General features: G+C 41.2%; 1 protein-coding gene across 4 annotated transcripts in view; it reads right to left on the reverse strand.

The window, feature by feature from the left end:
* The window catches only part of LOC128686095 (DNA topoisomerase 1), a 117,480-nt gene that overhangs the window by 59,558 nt on the left and 33,483 nt on the right, over positions 1-24,439 (reverse strand). For all 4 annotated transcript variants that reach the window (XM_070083396.1, XM_070083395.1, XM_070083398.1 and 1 more), the window contains exon 2: positions 8,248-8,489. In XM_070083396.1, coding sequence (XP_069939497.1) covers positions 8,248-8,489 — 242 coding nt within the window. The remainder of the gene's footprint in view (positions 1-8,247; positions 8,490-24,439) is intronic.

Consider the following 24,439-nt stretch of genomic DNA (forward strand, 5'->3'; position numbering starts at 1 on the left):
TTTGCAGAGGTGCTCAGAATACAACAGTCTAGAAGCATACACATATAAAGATACACAACATATCCCTCCAAACTGCCAATATCCCAAACCCCTCCTTTAAAGTGCAGGCATAGTACTTCCCATTTCCAGGACTTAAGTCCGACTATATGAACATAACCAGTTTCCCTGAATCCCTTCACTAAATATTACCCTGCTTACACTCCAACAGATCGTCAGGTCCAAAGTATCATTCGCCTCCATTCACTCCTATCTAACACGCTCACGCACGCTTGCTGGAAGTCCAAGCCCCTTGCCCACAAAACCTCCTTTACCCCCTCTCTCCAACCCTTTCGAGGACGACCCCTACCTCGCCTTCCTTCCCCTATAGATTTATATGCTTTCCATGTCATTCTACTTTGATCCATTCTCTCTAAATGACCAAACCACCTCAACAACCCCTCTTCTGCCCTCTGACCAATACTTTTATTAACTCCACGCCTTTTCCTAATTTCCACACTCCGAATTTTCTGCATAATTTTTACACCACACATTGCCCTTAGACAGGACATCTCCACTGCCTCCAACCGTCTCCTCGCTGCTGCATTTACGACCCAAGCTTCACATCCATATAAGAGTGTTGGTACTACTATACTTTCATACATTCCCTTCTTTGCCTCCATAGATAACGTTTTTTGACTCCACATATACCTCAACGCACCACTCACCTTTTTTCCCCTCATCAATTTTATGATTAACCTCATCCTTCATAAATCCATCCGCAGACACGTCAACTCCCAAGTATCTGAAAACATTCACTTCTTCCATACTCCTCCTCCCCAATTTGATATCCAATTTTTCTTTATCTAAATCATTTGATACCCTCATCACCTTACTCTTTTCTATGTTCACTTTCAAGTTTCTACCTTTACACACATTCCAAAACTCATCCACTAACCTTTGTAATTTTTCTTTAGAATCTCCCATAAGCATAGTATCATCAGCAAAAAGCAACTCTGTCAATTCCCATTTTGAATTTGATTCCCCATAATTTAATCCCACCCCTCTCCCGAACACCCTAGCATTTACTTCTTTTACAACCCCATCTATAAATATATTAAACAACCATGGTGACATTACACATCCCTGTCTAAGACCTACTTTTACCGGGAAGTAGTCTCCCTCTCTTCTACACACCCTAACCTGAGCCTCACTATCCTCATAAAAACTCTTTACAGCATTTAGTAACTTACCACCTATTCCATATACTTGCAACATCTGCCATATTGCTCCTCTATCCACTCATCATATGCCTTTTCTAAATCCATAAATGCAATAAAAACTTCCCTACCTTTATCTAAATACTGTTCACATATATGCTTCAATGTAAACACTTGATCTACACATCCCCTACCCACTCTGAAACCTCCTTGCTCATCCGCAATCCTACATTCTGTCTTACCTCTAATTCTTTCAATTATAACCCTACCGTACACTTTTCCTGGTATACTCAGTAAACTTATTCCTCTATAATTTTTACAATCTCTTTTGTCCCCTTTCCCTTTATATAAAGGGACAATACATGCTCTCTGCCAATCCCTAGGTACCTTCCCCTCTTTCATACATTTATTAAACAAAAGTACCAACCACTCCAACACTATATCCACCCCTGCTTTTAACATTTCTGTCATGATCCCATCAGTTCCAGCTGCTTTACCCACTTTCATTCTACGTAATGCCTCACGTACCTCCCCCACACTTATATTTTGCTCTTCTTCACTCCTAAAAGATGGTATAACTCCCTGACCAGTGCATGAAATTACCGCCTCCCTTTCTTCCTCAACATTTAAAAGTTCCTCAAAATATTCTCGCCATCTACCTAATACCTCCCTCTCCCAATCGACTAACTCCCCTACTCTATTTTTAACTGACAAATCCATACGTTCCCTAGGCTTTCTTAAACTTGTTTAACTCACTCCAAAATTTTTTCTTATTTTCATTAAAATTTCTTGACAGTGCCTCTCCCACTCTATCATCTGCTCTCCTTTTGCACTCTCTCACCAGTCTCTTCACCTTTCTTTTACTCTCCACATACTCTGCTCTTCTTTTAACACTTCTGCTTTGTAAAAACCTCTCATAAGCTACCTTTTTCTCTTTTATCACACCCTTTACTTCATCATTCCACCAATCACTCCTCTTTCCTCCTGCCCCCACCCTCCTATAACCACAAACTTCTGCCCACATTCTAATACTGCATTTCCCCCCCCACTACTCATTTTTGCACTAGCCCACCTTTCTGCCAATAGTCGCTTATATCTCGCCCGAACTTCCTCCTCCCTTAGTTTATACACTTTCACCTCTCTCTTACTTCTTGTTGCCACCTTCCTCTTTTCCCATTTACCTCTTACTCTAAATAATGATCCGATATATCAGTTACCCCTCTATAAATATGTACATCCTGGAGCCTACCCATCAACCTGTGTTACATCATACCTTGTATATTTATTTATCCTCTTTTTCATAAAATATGTATTACTTATTACCAAATCTCTTTCTATACATAGCTCAATTAAAGGCTCCCCATTTACATTTACCCATGGCACCCCAAATTTACCTACTACTCCCTCCATAACATTTTTACCCACTTTAGCATTGAAATGCCTAACCACCATTACTCTCACACTTGATTCAAAACTCCCCACGCATTCACTCAACATTTCCCAAAATCTCTCTCTCTTCTCTACACTTCTCTCTTCTCCAGGTGCATACACGCTTACTGTAGCCCACTTTTCACATCCAATCTTTATTTTACTCCACATAATCCTTGAATTAATACATTTATAGTCCCTCTTTTCCTGCCATAGCTTATCCTTCAACATTATTGCTACTCCTTCTTTAGCACTAACTCTATTTGAAACCCCTGACCTAATCCCATTTATTCCTCTCCACTGAAACTCTCCCACCCCCTTCAGCTTTGTTTCACTTAAAGCCAGGACATCCAGTTTCTTCTCATTCATAACATCCATAATCATCTCTTTCTTATCATTTGCACAACATCCATGCACATTCAGACTTTCCACTTTGAAAATTTTCTTCTTATTCTTTTTAGTAATCTTTACAGGAAAAGGGGTTACTAGCCCATTGTTCCCGGCATTTTAGTTGAGTTTTACAACATGCATGGCTTACGGAGGAAAGATTCTTATTCCACTTCCCCATGGATATAAAAGGAAAAGTAATAAGACCAAGAACTATTAAGATAAAATCAAAGAAAACTCCGATGAGTGTGTATAAATAAACGTGTACATGTATGTGTAGTAACCTAAGTGTAAGTAGAAGTAGCAAGACATACCTGCAATCTTGCATATTTATGAGACAGACAAAAGACACCAGCAATCCTACCATCATGCAAAACAATTACAGGCTTTCCTTTTACACTCACTTGGCAGGACGGTAGTACCTCCCTGGGTGGTTGCTGTCTACCAACCTACATACATACATACATACATACATATATATATATATATATATATATATATATATATATATATATATATATATATATATATATATATATTTTTTTTTTTTTTTTTTTTTTATCACACCGGCCGATTCCCACCAAGGCAGGGTGGCCCGAAAAAGAAAAACTTTCACCATCATTCACTCCATCACTGTCTTGCCAGAAGGGTGCTTTACACTACAGTTTTTAAACTGCAACATTAACACCCCTCCTTCAGAGTGCAGGCACTGTACTTCCCATCTCCAGGACTCAAGTCCGGCCTGCCGGTTTCCCTGAATCCCTTCATAAATGTTACTTTGCTCACACTCCAACAGCACGTCAAGTATTAAAAACCATTTGTCTCCATTCACTCCTATCAAACACGCTCACGCATGCCTGCTGGAAGTCCAAGCCCCTCGCACACAAAACCTCCTTTACCCCCTCCCTCCAACCCTTCCTAGGCCGACCCCTACCCCGCCTTCCTTCCACTACAGACTGATATACTCTTGAAGTCATTCTGTTTCGCTCCATTCTCTCTACATGTCCGAACCACCTCAACAACCCTTCCTCAGCCCTCTGGACAACAGTTTTGGTAATCCCGCACCTCCTCCTAACTTCCAAACTACGAATTCTCTGCATTATATTCACACCACACATTGCTCTCAGACATGACATCTCCACTGCCTCCAGCCTTCTCCTCGCTGCAACATTCATCACCCACGCTTCACACCCATATAAGAGCGTTGGTAAAACTATACTCTCATACATTCCCCTCTTTGCCTCCAAGGACAAAGTTCTTTGTCTCCACAGACTCCTAAGTGCACCACTCACTCTTTTTCCCTCATCAATTCTATGATTCACCTCATCTTTCATAGACCCATCCGCTGACACGTCCACTCCCAAATATCTGAATACGTTCACCTCCTCCATACTCTCTCCCTCCAATCTGATATTCAATCTTTCATCACCTAATCTTTTTGTTATCCTCATAACCTTACTCTTTCCTGTATTCACCTTTAATTTTCTTCTTTTGCACACCCTACCAAATTCATCCACCAATCTCTGCAACTTCTCTTCAGAATCTCCCAAGAGCACAGTGTCATCAGCAAAGAGCAGCTGTGACAACTCCCACTTTGTGTGTGATTCTTTATCTTTTAACTCCACGCCTCTTGCCAAGACCCTCGCATTTACTTCTCTTACAACCCCATCTATAAATATATTAAACAACCACGGTGACATCACACATCCTTGTCTAAGGCCTACTTTTACTGGGAAAAAATTTCCCTCTTTCCTACATACTCTAACTTGAGCCTCACTATCCTCGTAAAAACTCTTCACTGCTTTCAGTAACCTACCTCCTACACCATACACTTGCAACATCTGCCACATTGCCCCCCTATCCACCCTGTCATACGCCTTTTCCAAATCCATAAATGCCACAAAGACCTCTTTAGCCTTATCTAAATACTGTTCACTTATATGTTTCACTGTAAACACCTGGTCCACACACCCCCTACCTTTCCTAAAGCCTCCTTGTTCATCTGCTATCCTATTCTCCGTCTTACTCTTAATTCTTTCAATTATAACTCTACCATACACTTTACCAGGTACACTCAACAGACTTATCCCCCTATAATTTTTGCACTCTCTTTTATCCTCTTTGCCTTTATACAAAGGAACTATGCATGCTCTCTGCCAATCCCTAGGTACCTTACCCTCTTCCATACATTTATTAAATAATTGCACCAACCACTCCAAAACTATATCCCCACCTGCTTTTAACATTTCTATCTTTATCCCATCAATCCCGGCTGCCTTACCCCCTTTCATTTTACCTACTGCCTCACGAACTTCCCCCACACTCACAACTGGCTCTTCCTCACTCCTACAAGATGTTATTCCTCCTTGCCCTATACACGAAATCACAGCTTCCCTATCTTCATCAACATTTAACAATTCCTCAAAATATTCCTTCCATCTTCCCAATACCTCTAACTCTCCATTTAATAACTCTCCTCTCCTATTTTTAACTGACAAATCCATTTGTTCTCTAGGCTTTCTTAACTTGTTAATCTCACTCCAAAACTTTTTCTTATTTTCAACAAAATTTGTTGATAACATCTCACCCACTCTCTCATTTGCTCTCTTTTTACATTGCTTCACCACTCTCTTAACTTCTCTCTTTTTCTCCATATACTCTTCCCTCCTTGCATCACTTCTACTTTGTAAAAACTTCTCATATGCTAACTTTTTCTCCCTTACTACTCTCTTTACATCATCATTCCACCAATCGCTCCTCTTCCCTCCTGCACCCACTTTCCTGTAACCACAAACTTCTGCTGAACACTCTAACACTACATTTTTAAACCTACCCCATACCTCTTCGACCCCATTGCCTATGCTCTCATTAGCCCATCTATCCTCCAATAGCTGTTTATATCTTACCCTAACTGCCTCCTCTTTTAGTTTATAAACCTTCACCTCTCTCTTCCCTGATGCTTCTATTCTCCTTGTATCCCATCTACCTTTTACTCTCAGTGTAGCTACAACTAGAATGTGATCTGATATATCTGTGGCCCCTCTATAAACATGTACATCCTGAAGTCTACTCAACAGTCTTTTATCTACCAATACATAATCCAACAAACTACTGTCATTTCGCCCTACATCATATCGTGTATACTTATTTATCCTCTTTTTCTTAAAATATGTATTACCTATAACTAAACCCCTTTCTATACAAAGTTCAATCAAAGGGCTCCCATTATCATTTACACCTGGCACCCCAAACTTACCTACCACACCCTCTCTAAAAGTTTCTCCTACTTTAGCATTCAAGTCCCCTACCACAATTACTCTCTCACTTGGTTCAAAGGCTCCTATACATTCACTTAACATCTCCCAAAATCTCTCTCTCTCCTCTGCATTCCTCTCTTCTCCAGGTGCATACACGCTTATTATGACCCACTTCTCGCATCCAACCTTTACTTTAATCCACATAATTCTTGAATTTACACATTCATATTCTCTTTTCTCCTTCCATAACTGATCATTTAACATTACTGCTACCCCTTCCTTTGCTCTAACTCTCTCAGATACTCCAGATTTAATCCCATTTATTTCCCCCCACTGAAACTCTCCTACCCCCTTCAGCTTTGTTTCGCTTAGGGCCAGGACATCCAACTTCTTTTCATTCATAACATCAGCAATCATCTGTTTCTTGTCATCCGCACTGCATCCACGCACATTTAAGCAACCCAGTTTTATAAAGTTTTTCTTCTTCTCTTTTTTAGTAATTGTATACAGGAGAAGGGGTTACTAGCCCATTGCTCCCGGCATTTTAGTCGCCTCATACGACACGCATGGCTTACGGAGGAAAGATTCTTTTCCACTTCCCCATGGACTTCCACTTCCCCATATATATATATATATATATATATATATATATATATATATATATATATATATATATATATATATATAGATATATATAGATATATATATATATATATATGTATAGATATATATATATAGATATATATATATATATAGATATATATATATATATATATGCGCACTTGTACATGCATGTGTAGTGTGACCTAAGTAAGTAGAAGTAGCAAGACATATCTGAAATCTTGCATCTTCATGAGACAGAAAAAAGACACCAGCAATTCTACCATCATGTAAAACAATTACAGGCTTTCATGTCACACTCACTTGGTAGGACAGTAGTACCTCTCTGGGCAGTTGCTGTCTATCAACCTACTACCTAGAAAAGGATCTTGGGGCGAGTATAATACTGAGCACATCTCCTAAGGCACACGTCAACCATTTAACTGCTGTAGCATGTGGGCACCTGGCAAACCTAAGAATAGCATTTTGGCACCTCAGCAAGGAAATGTTCAAGACTCTGTACACCATGTACATCAGACCTATATTGGAGTATGTAGCACCAGGATGGAACCCATACCTGGTCAAGCACATCAAGAAATTAGAGAAAGTGCAAAGGTTTGCAACATGACTAGTACCAGAGCTATGGGGTATGCCCTACAAAGAGAGGTCAAGGGAAACTGACCTGATGACACAAGAGGACAGGAGAGAGAGGGGGCCATGATAACAACATATAAAATACTGAGGGGAATTGACAAGGTGGATAGGGACAGGATGTTTCACAGATGGGACACAGCAACAAGGGGTCACAAATACAAGTTGAAAACTGAGAAGAGTCACAGGGATGTTAGGAAATACTTCTTCAGTCACAGAGTTGTCAGGGAGTGGAACAATCTGGAGAGTGATACAGTGGAGGTAGGATCCACAGCTTTAAGAAAAGGTATGATAAAGCTCATGGAGCAGGGAGAGAGTGGACCTAGTAACAACCAGAGAAGAGGTGGGGCTGGGAACTATGACTCAACCCCTGCAACCACAATTAGGTGCATGCATGAACACACACACACACACACACATCCACGACCTATATACCATATTCAAGCCTCATTTAATTCCAACATCAAGTTTCCATTTATTTGTAATATCTAGTCTTCTCTTTACATTCATACTGCAACCACAAATTCACCTTTTTTTAACCACATCTGTCATTACCCACCAATGTTAGATGACCTAAAGAAAAAATATTTACCATCACTCATTCAATAGAAGTCTCACCATTAGTCTGCAGACACCACACATTTATACATATAATCATGTGCACGAAAAGCAAAGGATGGATTCCAAGAAATATATTTTTAACTTTCAGAACTATCAGAACAGCCTACCAAGAGCTTTCTTCTGTGCTGACTTTTTCTGCTGTACAACAGCAACACTTGTTTTCTGTGGCTGTGTTTTGCCAGGCGTCTTCTGTGTAGCTGCTTGTTGAGGTCGTACAACAGGCTTAGGACCAGTCTTTCTCTGGGGGTTTGAAGGCAGAGCTGTGCTTTTAGGTATAGTTGTGGCTGATGTTTTCGGACCACGTTTGCTGGGAGCAGCAGCAGCCTCTGGTTCCGATTCTGATGATCCCCTGATAATATCCAGTCATTAATAGTCAACTAATAAACGTTTTCCTTATGTGAAAAATATAAATGGAATGCAGTATTATACAAAATTAAATAAATAGTAATCACAGGGTACATATACAAATAATTGCCACGACAAACCACGGTACAGGTGGGGTTAGAACGGGTTTTACAACTCGCTTCCCATTGGTTCCAACCCCATTCATACTGTGGTTTAATAACTGCCATCATGATTCCACTTGCCACTTAAGGGTGATGGACAAACTCACCCAGTATAAAAAAAAGTATATTACAAGAAAAGAGGTTTTAAGAAGCTGAATATAACATTCAAATTTTCATAATAGTTTCCACATCTGATGGCATCATTAAATATAAGCAACACCACCTACTAACTATATATCCACAGCAGGACTGTCAAACTGCCTTCTACTCTTTTCCTAACAAACCACTTCTAACGTGTTCTATTCAATGTCTTTTTCTAATCTGTTGCCTGTATGCATCTACAGTCCTACTGTCCCGTAGCACGATTGCTAAGGCACTCAGCTCACACACTGAGGTCCATGGTTCAATCCCTGGTATGGGTGGAAACATTAGGAAGTTTTTAATTAACCCTTAAACTGTCCAAACGTAGATCTATGTTCCCGTGCATAGCGTTCTGAACATAGATCTATTTTTTTTTTTTTTACATTTGAGAGCATGTAAAATAAAACGTAGATCTATGTTCAGAGCACTACACACATGAATGTAGATCTACGGTTGGATAATTTAAGGGTTAAGACACCTGCTGTCCCTTTTCACTTATAAGTAAAACAGGTACCTGGGTGTTAACCAACTGATATGCGTTGAATCCTGGGGACAAAATTTACCTAATTTTCCCAAAATGCTCTGCATAACAAGGAGCTTTCTATATAGTATTATGCCATTGATGTCAGATAGGTCTGTTATGTTGTACACATACTTGTACTGCATATCATATTAGCTTCTCTTCTTCTTCCTGCCCTCAGATACACTTGCACATGTTTTCCTTATAATTCATCATTAATTCAATCAGAATTATTATACATACACCCATAGTATCAGACTTTTCTGAACCATGCAAATTACACTGACCTTTCACATTCCAGTTCTTTACATTGGCATTCTTTATTGAATATATCCTATGAACACAGCAAATGTTTTGTAGACTGGCAACCTCTATTACTCACAATTTTCATGATGATTACCCTCCAGTATTTCACATTTATTTTGGGCTAATAAGTCAAAGTAGAAGTATAGCTGCATCCCTTCCTTCAATTTTCTAAACATGGCTTTTCCCTTAGTATACTGGCTGAAAGATTTGTCCATCTAACAGTTATGGATGGAAGACTGAGCCTTCACTACTCTTTGCGCTGAAAGGCCCATACGGGTATAGCATCTCATAAATATGTATAATAATTTTCCTGCACCAACCACTCTTCTTACCTCAGTCACTACACTATTTCATTTGTTACTGATCAAGCCAAGATTAGCAGATGGTGGACTGAGCCTCCATCACTTCTTACACCAAATAACCCCACACTATGAAATACAATACTTGACACCGAACAACCGAGTGGGAATTACACAACCTCGGCATGCTCTGCATTCAAATAAATATCTGACTGAACATATTGTAAATTTACAATCTGCATAATGAGTGTACATTTAAAAAATTGCCTAACTAGTGAACAGTCAGTGGCAGATTAAGGGTAAAAGGGTCAGTTAGCCCCAGGATAACTGATCTAGGGTCAAGAGACCTGAAGCCTCTATTTTGTATAAAGTGTGTCCTGTTGGGCATGTTTTCTCACACCTGTTGCCCCTGTTCACCTTGTAGTAGGTGTTAGTTGACTGGTGTGAGTCATGTCTCAGAGGATGGTAGCATACCACTTAGGCTGGGCTTTAAAATGAGCTGAGGTAGGATAACAGCTCAGCCTGTAAAACTGGTGCAAGACCAAAAAATTACTAAAATTGAAACATATTAATATAATTCATCATTTTCAGTAACTAAAAACATTAACAAATGTGTTAGATATACAGTGGCCCTTGACTTACAGCACTGATTGTTCCAGAAGACTTATCGTACTTCAAGACCATTGTAACTCAAACCAAAAATACATGGATTTTTGGCAATTCCTTGCAAAACACCAGAACACACTCAACCTTCCCTTGGATACCTTTTCTTGTTTAAACACACTGGGGTTTTCTGAGTGATAAACAAGCACAGACTACAGCTTGAAACAGCCAGAGGCACTAGCAAGGTAGGCAAGACAGTGAAGACAAGGCACGACAGGCCAGGCCAGAGTAGCCAGGGCACGACAGGCCAGGCCAGAGTAGCCAGGGCACGACAGGCTAGGCCAGAGTAGCCAGGGCAAGACGGGCCAGGCCAGAGTAGCCAGGGCACGACGGGCTAGGCCAGAGTAGCCAGGGCACGACAGGCTAGGCCAGAGTAGCCAGGGCAGGACAGGCCAGGCCAGAGTAGCCAGGGCACAACAGGCTAGGCCAGAGTAGCCAGGGCAAGACGGGCCAGGCCAGAGTAGCCAGGGCACGACAGGCTAGGCCAGAGTAGCCAGGGCACGACAGGCTAGGCCAGAGTAGCCAGGGCAGGACAGGCTAGCCAGAGGCCAGGGCACGACAGGCTAGGCCAGAGTAGCCAGGGCAAGACGGGCCAGGCCAGAGTAGCCAGGGCACGACAGGCTAGGCCAGAGTAGCCAGGGCAAGACGGGCCAGGCCAGAGTAGCCAGGGCACGACAGGCCAGGCCAGAGTAGCCAGGGCACGACAGGCCAGGCCAGAGTAGCCAGGGCACGACAGGCCAGGCCAGAGTAGCCAGGGCAGGACAGGCCAGGCAAGGCCAGGCCAGAGTAGCCAGGGCAGGACAGGCCAGGCAAGGCCAGGCCAGAGTAGCCAGGGCAGGACAGGCCAGGCAAGGGTAGCCAGGGCAGGACAGGCCAGGCAAGGCCAGGCCAGAGTAGCCAGGGCAGGACAGGCCAGGCCAGAGTAGCCAGGGCAGGACAGGCCAGGCCAGAGTAGCCAGGGCAGGACAGGCCAGGCCAGAGTAGCCAGGGCAGGACAGGCCAGGCCAGAGTAGCCAGGGCAGGACAGGCCAGGCCAGAGTAGCCAGGGCAGGACAGACCAGGCCAGGCCCGAGTAGCCAGGGCAGGACAGACCAGGCCAGGCCAGGCCAGAGTAGCCAGGGCAGGACAGGACAGGCCAGGCCAGGCCAGGCCAGGCCAGGCCAGGCCAGGCCAGGCCAGAGTAGCCAGGGCAAGACAGGCCAGGCCAGAGTAGCCAGGGCAGAACAGGCCAGGCCAGAGTAGCCAGGGCAAGACAGGCCAGGCCAGAGTAGCCAGGGCAGAACAGGCCAGGCCAGAGTAGCCAGGGCAGGACAGGCCAGGCCAGAGTAGCCAGGACAGTACAGGCCAGGCCAGAGTAGCCAGGGCAGGACAGGCCAGGCCAGAGTAGCCAGGGCAGGACAGGCCAGGCCAGAGTAGCCAGGGCAGGACAGGCTAGGCCAGAGTAGTCTGGGCAGGACAGGCCAAGCCAGAGTAGACAGGGCAGGATGAGCCAGGCCAGAGCAGACAGGGCAGGACAGGCCAGAGTAGACAGGGCAGGACAGGCCAGAGTAGACAGGGCAGGACAGGACAGGCCCGAGTAGACAGGGCAGGGCAGGACAGGACAGGACAGGACAGGACAGGCCTGAGTAGCCAGGGCAGGCCAGGCCAGGCCAGAGTAGCCAGGGCAGAATAGGCCAGGCCAGAGTAGCCAGGGCAGGATAGGCCAGGCCAGAGTAGCCAGGGCAGGATAGGCCAGGCCAGAGTAGCCAGGGCAGGATAGGCCAGGCCAGAGTAGCCAGGGCAGGACAGGTCAGAAAAGTCAGGGCAGGACAGGGCAGAAAAGCCAGGGCAGGACAGGGCAGAGAAGCCATGGCAGGACAGGGCAGAGCAGCCACGGCAGGATAGGGAAGATCAGCAGAACAGGACAGGGCAGAGCAGGAGAGGGCAGGGCAGAACAAGGCAGAGCAAGATAGGGCAGATCAACAGAGCAGGACAGGGTTAGAGAGTTAAGTAGCAACCGGTATAGAATTGTAGATTTAATATTTATTCTTGCCACGGTCTCCCACCCCCCACATCTCCCTCCCACTCACCAACACACCCTTCACATCACTACATTTAAGACCTTTTTGTGACCCTGTTTTGTCTCTGGGCTGAGGACCACTCACACTCGCACAACCATCAAACAAATTTTATTTCTTTGTCCAGTCTAAAAATGTAGTTTACATGTAATAAAATGTTTTTAAGCACAAAAGAAAGTCACTAATATGCATGTGCATTTAAGGCAGAATTATCATAATGCTTACAGACTACTGAAGACTATACATAGGTAGTGAGTGGTACAATTTTAAGTATGCATCATTTAAAAAAAAAAAAAAGGGAGGGGGGAGGTAATAAAATAGTATCTCAAAATTTTACAATGCAACTTGAAACAATTTCTCGATGATGGTAAATTTTAACTCAAAATTTTCATAACTCAAGCTCATCATAACACAAGGGGCCACTGTATTGCATATACAGTACAGGAGGGCCCCGCTTACAGCACTTCGCTTTTGCTAATGAAGCAGTTGTCAATTACAGTGGAACCTTGGTTTTCCTTTGCCCTAGCTTTCGTCAAATTCGGTCTTCGACAACTTTTTTCGTCAAAATTTTGTCCCAGTTTTTGTTCATCACCTCGGTTTTCATCCACCGTACCGAATGTGTCCGCCTGCCCATGCCCACACAAAGCACCCCACACACGTGTTTTGAGTCAGTCTGGCTTTGTTTCTCATTGACTGAACATTACCCTATGCTTTCATGTGAAACATTTCATAATAATCCATTGCTTTTTGTGCTTGTTTATCGAGTGTGACTGCTAAATAAGCCACCATGGGGCCAAAGAAAGTTCCAAGTGCCAGCCCTTTGATAAAGAAGGCAAGAAATTGTGGCCAGAATGTGTCCAAGAGAAGGATTTTGAAGGGTCTGAGGTTGACCCTGACAACCCTATGCCTGTTGTAGAACCTACTGTGGCTTTGGGAAAGTCCATGGGGTTGGATATGAGTGGCCAGGATGTGGAAGAGTTGGTGGACGACCACAGGGAAGAGCTAACCACCGAAGGGCTGAGGAAAACTGGCTGAGGAAACTGCTTCAGAGGAGAAGGAAGAGAGAGGGGAGAATGTGCCTTCTTCAGTGATTAAGGACATGTGTGCAAAGTGGAGTGAGTTACACAGTTTTATGGAGAAATATCAATGTAATAAAGCTGTTGCAAGCCATGTCTGCAACATATTCAATGACAATGCCTTGTCCCATTTTAGGCAAATCTTAAAGAGACGCCAGAAACAGACCTCTCTGGACAGATTTTTTGTGCGGCAGGGGTCCAGTGGCCCGAGCTGGTCCTAGTGCCAGTAAAAGACAAAGAAGGGAAGTAACTGTGGATAGGGACTTTATACGTGAAGTCCTTGTGGAAGGGGATTCCCCTTCCAAACAATAACCTCTACTCCCTCTCCCCTCCTCACCGTCTTCCAAACGCCCACAGGAGTCACATTTATCCATTTCATTAGTCCTTTATATTTCCCATTGTTTTCTGTATGTAAAACAATAGTTATTCTCTATAAAATGTATTTTTTGTTAATACACTTTTGGGTGTCTGGAACGGATTAATTGGATTTACATTATTTCTTATGGGAAATATTGCTTCAGTTTTCATCGAATTCGGTTTTCGTCAGACTTTCTGGATGGAATTAATGAAAACTGAGGTTCCACTGTATACCCATTCTTCATTTATTCAGACTTCCTACAATAAATATATTCACCACTCACTATAAGCCTAGCTCTATTGCTCACTTAATATATGATAGCATAAACATGTTGTCAGTTTTTTTTTTTATATGCAGTTTAAAGTGAAAAAAGGTTGTTTCACGTAAAGGCGATTTTCACTTTACAGCGGAAGCCAGGAACCTAACCTGCTGTATAAGCGGGGCCTTCCTGTACTGGAACAGGGCCCCATTTGCTCAATCTACCAGCATGTACTGTACATGCTTAGCATTTCATACAGATTTAAAGAAACTTATTGAATAAAGTGTCAAAGGATTTAGTGTGCCTATGTTAGAAAGTTAATTTTAATACATAAAGGGGATCTAAATAATAAATATCAATAACTATAATAAGATATTTTCAAAAATTTAGTCTAAAAAATACAAGGGAAATACACTATTAATACATTTTCATTTGATCTAACATGACAATTGGGACATATAATTAGCCAATCTACATAGATCACTTGAGAATAAAGGCAGGATTAGAACTAACACTGGTCTAATATTAAGTGCAGTAGCCCCCCCCCCTGTATCCACCAATTTGGTTTCCAGGGTTTCAGTTATCCACAGTTTACAGTGGCCCGAAAATAATCCTTGATTTTGCTTATTAACGGCCACAAAGCACAAAAGTAGTAATAGTGGCAGTTCTTCAAACCTAAGAGAAGCCACAAGTGCTTCCCATCAGTGAAGGTGTTAATTCTTCACTTACTGTGTGTAATTTATCAATTAACTCCTTGACTGTCGCAATCTCCAATCCTGAGGTGTCTCCTGGTGTTGCAAAATTTAAAAAAAAAAAAAAAAATCTTATGAAATGATAGAGAATCTTTTCCCGATTGTAATGACACCAAAAAACGAAACTTGATGGAAAACTGATGGAATTACGCTCTTGTGAAGTTAGCGACCTCGGCAATATTTACAAATCGGCGATTTTGCCCACTTTGAGCCCTATTTTCGGCTAATTCCATTGTTCCAGTTGACCAAACTCATAGTTATTTCTTTAGAACTCAGTTTTTTCTATCGATTGAGTACAAGAAACTGCCCATTTACCAATTTCAGCTACCCGATAACGTGGTCAGAAATTTGCAATTTGGCCAATTTAATGAAAATTAAAAAATATGACAATTTCAAAATAGGGTCCAGAATGAACAATGCAGACATTCCTGGCTCTAAAATAACATATTCTTTATTCATCAGTCACATATCCAGGCCCCTCTGATATTACTCTTGCTTTCTATTTTGAATTTTTATTCAAACAAAAAATAGAAGATTTACAGTTATGCAGACTACTGCAGTATTGTAATAATTGTACCCATTTGTGACTGCATATCAGAATGACTAGTTGGACATTTATTGGACAATGACATCATTTGTTTACTTTTGAACATCAGCAAAAATCAAACATTTTCCCTAATTTGAGCTCCATTTCCAGGTACTTTTTATAGTAAAATCAATCAAAATCACCTCTATTTCTATAATATGTTTTCCATTCTATCAAATGAGACCAAGAAAACGAGAATACACCTATAAATACTATACAAAAACAGACCACAAAGTCGGCATTTTAATTAAAAAAATGGACGGAGTTTTTTTTTTTTTCCATTATGTACTGCGTGCTGCAGGATTTTTTTTATATGGTGCACACTGACCACACAGACCCATTCTCTCACACGTGGGCCTGCCAGCTTGCTCCTGCTTGATTTGAAGCTGCTACAATTTATGAGTATACAGTATATACATGTATGTCAAACACGGTGGCTCATAAGACGTATATATACGACCGAAACAGTCAAAGGGTTAAGCATTATCATAGGCCTGCATGTAAATGAAAAATTACTAATATATAGGGTTCACTATTAGCCACAGTAGGTCATGGAACATATCCCCCACGGATATGGGGGGACAACTGTGATTTTATTTTACAAATTAACTGAGGAGAGAGATTGTGTGGTACAAAACATAACTTTACCCACGAACTGAGTGCATGTGGGTAGTAGTGCCATTTCTTGAAGAGTTTTTTATTTACATTTACATAGAGGTCCAGTATACTAGTGAGCAATATTTGGATAAGAGAAAAGTTGTTAGTTGGAATTATGGAATTAGAAAAGGCATATGATAAGGTGGATAGGGAAGCAATGTGGCAGATATTACAAATGTATGGAACAGGTGGTAGGTTGCTAAAAGAAGGCATGTGTATGCTTTCATGCAGAGTGAGGCTCAGGTAGTTGTATGAAGGAGGGAGGGAGACTATTTTGCAGGGATGCATGACATCACCTTGGTTATTTAACATATTTATAGATGGAGCTGTAAAAGAAACTAATGCTAGTGTTGAGAAGAGATGTGGGATTAAAATGATGATTAATCTAATACAATGTTGTCACAGTTGCTCTTTGCCAACGACAGTTCTTTTGGGAGATTCTGAAGAGAAGTTGCAAAGGTTAGTGGACAAATCTGAGAGGGTGTGCAGGAGGAAATTAAAAGTGAACATAGAAAAAAGCAAAGATGATGAAAGTAACAAAAAAGTTCAGATAGTAAAAGATTAGATATCAAATCAGAGGGAGTATGGAAAGAAAATTTTAGATTTTGAGAGTGGGTACATCTGCAGATAGGGCTATGAAAGACTAGATGAACCATAGAATAGAGAATAAATTAGAGGAAAAAAGAAAGAAAAAGTAGGTGGCATGCTGAAGCATCTGTGGAAAGAAAAGTTTATCACTGAGGCAAAAAAGAATTATGCACCAAAGTACAGTAGTATTAAACACCTTCACATGGATGCAAGACATGGGTTTTAAATGTTGAAGGGAGAGGGAGGGCGAAGCAGTGGAGATCTCATGTTTGAGAGCAATGTGGAGTGTGAATTTTATGCAGAAAATTCAAAGCATGGCGATCAGAAGCAAAGAGGGAATGATGATATAATTTGGGCCTTTAGAGAGGATGGATAGGGATAGGAATAGGATGACAAAAAGAGTGCATAAATCTAAGGTGGAAGGAAGGAGGGGTAGCAGTCATCCCAGGATAATTTGGAAGGAAGGGTAAAAATAAGTCCTGAGTGCTGGTGGCGTGGGGCATCCAGCAAGCTTGTGTGAGCATGTTAGATCAGAATGAGTGAAGACAAGCATATTTTAATGCTTGACGTAATAGTAATAGCAACAGCAGCAGTGGATATATTTACAGAGCACTTTGACCATGTATGCCACTCAGTGCTTTTACCAATAAAAATGTAGCAATGTAAGGTACAACACAAACAAAAACAAAGACAAAACTAATAAACAATAAAAGCTCTCAACATGAATAAAACACTTCACACAAATACTACTAAGTTAAAATAACCTGCATCAATTAAAAAAAATGTCAAAAAGACTCCCCTAAAGGTTCCCTCAAAGGACCTCTGTAATTATAAAAACCACGATGAAGATGGAAAGGCCTAAGCCTTGGGTACTGTCAAATGTGCTCCACTTCACAAGCTACACACCTTTAGTCACCTACAAATAGGTGGCCATAGGTTTGATGTGTTCATCCGATCCTCAAATGACAGATTCATCCAAGAGAGAGAATTCCCATTTAAGCTTAACACCCAAATCCTACCTAACCCTTCATAACTTGCTCCTAGTCTGCAGGGTCCACCAGGCCTAGGAGGTTAATGTAAGGTAAAAGTCTACTACAGAGTATGCTCACTACAGTAGCTTCTGCCTCAGTATCCGCCCATTCATTCCCCACATCACCAATATGACCTGGGCACTAACACAACTCCACATCCTTTTACTGAGCAAGGAGACGAGCTAAATACTCCTGGATTTTCTGGACAACAAGGCGGACAAAAGAATAACGACCAAGGCAGAAAGAGCACTAATTAAGCCAGCTATAAGGACAAGAGCAGCCAGGATTGTGAGAAGCTCTGCAGTGAACATAGAACTCTTGGTATCTGTGCATAATGAGAGTCCTCATTGGCAATCAGAGCAAAGCCAACACCCCTTGAAGCATAATTTCTATGCCAAGAAATTAGCCAAGGTCATCAATGGGGCTTAGGGGGTCTCCATTTACTGCTTATAAAGATGAACTATCATTTTGAATCATTATACACTAGAAAACTTCTAAGTGCAATCAAAGCTCACATTTTCATTGTTATGCAATTTAAATTTAGTTTTCATTTCCAATAGAAGCACGACCATTTCCATTAAGGCACGCAGGAGAGAAATTCATTTCCATTGGTGGTGGGCACTTTGGCAGCTCAATTGTTGTAAAGTGCAGGAGAGAGTGAATGGGTATGAACAAAGCCTCCCACATGGGTCAGTGTATATCACTGCTCAGTTTTCTCTTTCATCATCATGGTATCCAAGCAAAGTGTAGGTAATGCTGGCCAAGTATGGAAGAAAATTAAAGCATAAAACTATGCCTATTTTGAATAAATAGAAGTAACAGATGCTGGAGGGTGGTGCACGTATCAGTGAGACGGTACGATCATCTTGCGTTAGAGATACAACGATTCATTCAAAACAATGAGTTGAAGGTAAAGGCTTGTGCAATGAGTAATCCCCAATATGACAGTAAAAATAACGAGGAACAGGACATTATAACTAAATAAAACAGTTTACTAAAGGTATCAACTGAAAAGCAATGAAAGGTGTTCCACCTAATGGCCTTATTGGGGAAAAAAGCTTCATTGTACTATAAAACTGCGTGGAGGAAGGATAGCCTGAAAACAAGTGCACATTTAGTGCTGGACGGTTTAATTTGTTTAGAATGCATAGTGGGCTGAATAAAGAACTGCATATTAAATGAAACCAGCAGCATATGACAGAACACCTGAGCACCCCATTACAACAAACAAATGATGAAGCTGCATCAACATCAAGATCCTCAGTCTTCAACATCACATCAACACCTAATCATCACCTTCAGCCCAGTTCAGCCACAGCCACCTTTTCCACTCCAGGACATTAAATAAGTCAGCAACCCGACTTGAAGGCAAGCAACAAATGCTTTACAGTATTAAAGTAACAAATTTTTTTTAGCTACATGTACTCTTCTTTTTTAAAATCTGAACCTCATTAGAGTTCAGAAACTATTATTTTTGAAGCATTATGACATTAAAAACCATTTGAAGGTCTTAGGAACACAATCCTATTTTTCCCCATATTTCAGTCCATAAATCACAAAGAATACAGCTCAAACCTAATGCTTGATGTGAAATCAGTTAGCTGGAGTGGAATTGTGCACTCTGAAATGGGGCGACATGATGCAGTTGGACGGTAATCTGAATTGTGATGGCAGCACTTCTGACAAGACAGCAACTTAATGACCAAGGATTAACATTTAGTTTTTTTTTTCTGGGTGTCACTACTGTGGTGGGAGACATGATTTTAAAAATTACAAGAGCATCAAAAAATCGATATTACTAAGAGAACAGAAAAAATGCACACTTACCTTTTTTGTGGCATACTGAAGGTTGATAACTTGAAGCCTAGTAGTGCCTGGTGATGAAACCCCACACAGCACAAAAATGTTTATAGAAAGTATTTCTAGAATTTTTTTTTAACTAAACCTAAGCTGCTTCACTATCTACAAATTTTCTATCATATTAGATGTATTTCAGGATGTGGTACTTCGTGAATTTAATATTAGAGGGGTGATGGGCTAGGATTTTTTTCTACAAGGGAGTGGGTCACATACATGTATAATCCAACAAGCCATTTGAAGGTCTAAAATGGTGAATTGTAGATTTTTTTGAAGTGAAAGACTTGTACATACAGTACACTCCAGTGTACATATCATGCCTGGTTGCCTGTACACACATTTCACTCCATGTTTACCTTCCAGAGTGGATTTCCTACATGCATAATATATACAGACGTGTGCTCTCCTTGCCTCTTCTATTGCTACCTCTGTCTTGAGTGTTCTGGCCAACTTCCTATACCTAGCATAGGATATCACATCTACATGGCAGCAGCAACCTGGTTAAGGAACTGATAATGGGCTAACTTCTTCTGTTCCTTATGCTCTCCTCTTTGTGTGGGACTCCTGCTTCATCTCCTCCACCTCTAATAAGAGCAGTGCCCATCCTGTGTCTGCACACATGCCACATGGGGAATGGCAGATTCATTCCTACTGGCCCATGATCCTCTACCTCTGATCTTCAATGGTAGGCTGCTCTCCAGCTGATGGACACTTCTCAGGCACCTTGCATGCTTGAGCACCCTTCATTCCAGGTTGGTCTATCTGTTAACATGTTTCATATACAGATCTCTGCATACTCCCCTACTCCACACATATCTGCAACTGCCACACAGTTATGGGCATTCCTCCAAGCCCCATCACCTACATAAGGACATAAGAAAGGAGGAACACTACAGCAGGCCTGTTGGCCCATACTAGGCAGGTCCTTCACAATCCATCCCACGAACAAAACATTTGCCCAACCCAATTTTCAATGCTACCCAAGAAATATGCTCTGATAACTCTATCCACTCATATGCAAGTCCCACTCAAATCCAACCCCTCTCACTCATGTTTTTATCCAACCTAAATTTGAAACTACCCAAAGTCCTAGCCTCAATAACCCAACTAGGTAAACTGTTCCACTCATCAACTACCCTATTTCCAAACCAATACTTTCCCATGTCCTGTCTAAATCTAAACTTGTCAAATTTAAATCCATTACTGCGGGTTCTCTCTTGGAGAGATATCTTCAAGACCTTATTAATATTCTCTTCATTAATACCCATCTTCCACTTATACACTTCAATCATGTCTCCCCTCATTCTTCATCTAACAAGTGAATGTAACTTAAGAGTCTTCAATATTTCTTCATAAGGAAGATTTTTATTAATTTAGCCATTCTATGCTGAATGTTTTCTAATGAATTTATGTCCATTCTGCAATATGGAAACCAGAACTGAGCTGCATAATCTAGATGAGGCCTTACTAATGATGTATAAAGCTGCAGTATAACCTCTGGACTTCTGTTGCTTACACTTCTTGATATAAATCCCAATAATCTATTTGCCTTATTATGTATGCTTAGGCATTGGTCTTGGTTTAAGGTTGCTGCTCACCATAACCCCCAAGTCCTTTTCGCAATCTGCATGGCTAAGCTCTACATTATTTAACTTATAAGGGCTAGGGTTATGGACACTCCCGAGCTTCAGAACCGTGCATTTATCTACATTGAACTGCATCTGCCACTTTTCTGACAAAGAATATTGTCTAAATCCTCCTGAAGTTCCCAAACATCTACGTTTGAGTCAATTATCCTACCTATCTTTGTGTCATCGGCGAATTTGCTAATATCACTAGTAATACCCTCATCAAGGTCATTGATATATATTATAAACAGCAACGGGCCTAAGACTGATCCATGTGGTATGCCACTTGTTACAGATCCCCACTCGAATTTAACCTCATTTAAGCATACTCTCTGCTTCCTATTATTGAGCCATGACTCGATCCATGACAGCACTTTTCCCCCAATCCCATGAGCTGCCACTTTTTTTAACAGTCTCTGGTGCGGAACTCTATCAAAAGCCTTACTAAAATCTAAATAAACAATATAAAAATCTTTATCATGATTAACGGCCTCAAAAGCTTTACTGAAGAAGGTTAATAAATTAGTTAGGCAGGAACGGCCCCTCGTAAATCCATGCTGAGTATCAATAATCAAGCTATGCTTATCCAGATGGCTTCTTATAATATCAGCTATAACTGACTACAATTGAGGTTAGGCTTAGTGGGCGGTAATTTGACAGTAACAACTTGTCTCCTGCTTTAAAAATAGGAACTACATTAGCCATCTTCCACATATCAGACACTACACCTGTTTGAAGAGAAATATTAAAAATATTAGTCAATGGTTCACACAGTTCCATTTTACACTCTTTAAGAACCCTAGAAAAAAGTTCACCAGGGCCTGGGAATTTATTTTGCTTCAGTCGGTCTATCTGTTTGATAACCATTTCGCTAGTGACTGATATTGCATAATTTATCGTCTTCAAGCCCACTATAAAAATTTATTACTGGGATATTGTTAGTGTCCTCCTGAGTGAAAACTGAGAGAAAATAATTAAAAATAGAGCACATTTCATTCTCCTTGTCAGTAAGATGCCCAGAGTTATCTTTAAGGGGACCTATCTTATCTCTAACTTTTGTTCTATAAACCTGGAAAAAACTTTTCGGGTTAGTTTTTGAATCCCTAGCAACTTTAATTTCATAGTCCCGTTTAGCTTTTCTTATCCCCTTTTTAATGTCCCTCTTAATGTCAATATAATGATTCATAAGATGACCCTCACCTCTTTTGATGCAACTATAAATTCCTTTTTTCTGTCCTAAAACATATTTGAGCCTATTATTCACCCATTTTGGGTCATTTCTATTCGACTTAATTTCTTTATATGGGATAAATGTTCTCTGGGCAGCATGTAGTATAGTGTTTAGAAAACTCTCATATTGATAGCTCTTTTCGTTACCCTAGTCAACAGATAAGTGTTCTCTAAGCCCATTGTAATCTGCTAAGCGAAAATCTGGGACTGGTACTGAGTTATCCCTAATAAACTTCCATTCAATGCTAAAGGTAATTGATTTGTGGTCACTTCTAATTATTAACAAGTGATTCCTTGTTTGCCAGAACCAAGTCAAGCAGGTTATTACCCCTTGTAGGTTCTGTCACAAACTGCTTTGAAAAACAATCCTGAACTACTTCTAAAAGGTCATTAGATTCTAAATTCCCTGTCATAAAATTCCAGTCAATCTGACTAAAGTTAAAGTCTCCTAGAATTACAACGTTATCGTGCCTTGTGGCCTTAACAATTTCCTCCCACAGTAGTCTTCCTTGGTCTCTATCCAAGTTTGGGGGACAGTATATCACAACTAAAATAAATTTTTCATGCCCCTTTGAAAATTCTACCCAAACAGACTCAGTATGTGTTTCGGACTTTATACCAGTTTTTATGCAACAATTTAAACAATCTCAGACATAGAGTGCCACCCCACCCCCCTTCCCGATATTTCTGTCTACTTGGAACAATTTAAAACCCTGAATGTGAGATTCAGCAGGCATGTCCCTATTTTTCATATTAAGCCACGTCTCGGTTACGGCAAAAACATCAATGTTACCCGCACCTGCAACTAATCTCAATTCGTCCATCTTATTTCTCGCACTACAACTGTAAGTATAATATATTTTCAGAAACCCTCCCTTCTCTTTTTTCTTCCTGCTGATTTCTGTTCCTCCACTATGCCTGTTACTCTCCTTATCACCTAATGCCATTGGCTTTCCTATGTTCACCAATAATTCTTCCCCATTCTTCCTATAACTGGTTTACTTAAAACTCTCACTGTCGCTACACTCAGAATACATTGATTTTCCACGAAAACCCAAACCACTATCTATTTCTAGTTTAAAGACCTAACAGCTCCCTCCACTTCATTGGCCAGTGCTCCCACCCCAAACTTAGATAAGTGAACCCCATCCCTGGCATACATGTCATTTCTGCCATAGAAGAGGTCCCAGATGTCTATGAATGTCACTGAATTTTCCTTACAATGTTTGTGCAGCCAGCAGTTGACACCAATTGCCCTGGACAACCATTCATTTCCAACTCCTCTCCTGGGCAAAATGCCACATCACAGGGTTCCACCCTTCTTCCTAATTATCTCTATTGTTGTCCTATACCTGCTAATCAGGTCTCCACTCCTACGTCTGCCAACATCATTGCCTCCCGCACTGAGGCAGATAATAGGACTGCTCCCATTACCTTTCATGATGTCGTCCAGACGGCTAACAATATCCCCCATCCCAGCCCCAGGAAAACACACCCTCTGCCTCCTCTTCCTGTCCCTAAGACAAAATGCCTTATCCATAAATTTAACTTGAGTGTCCCCAACTAAAACAATGTTCTTACCTTCACTGGTGGAGTTTGTAGAGGCGTTTTCAATGGTCTTCATTGGGGTTTCAAGGGATGTCGACTCGCTCTCCTCTGCCAATGAGTCCTTGGTACTCATTGCGACATTTCCAGTAGACAACACACATTTGTCTGGTAACACCAAAAATGGGTTGTAAGTCTCCACAGCAGTCTTCTGGATCTTCACTGTTTCCGCCACTCCAA

This window comes from Cherax quadricarinatus, chromosome 9 (assembly GCF_038502225.1).
Source record: "Cherax quadricarinatus isolate ZL_2023a chromosome 9, ASM3850222v1, whole genome shotgun sequence".
Classification (NCBI taxonomy): Eukaryota; Metazoa; Arthropoda; class Malacostraca; order Decapoda; family Parastacidae; genus Cherax; species Cherax quadricarinatus.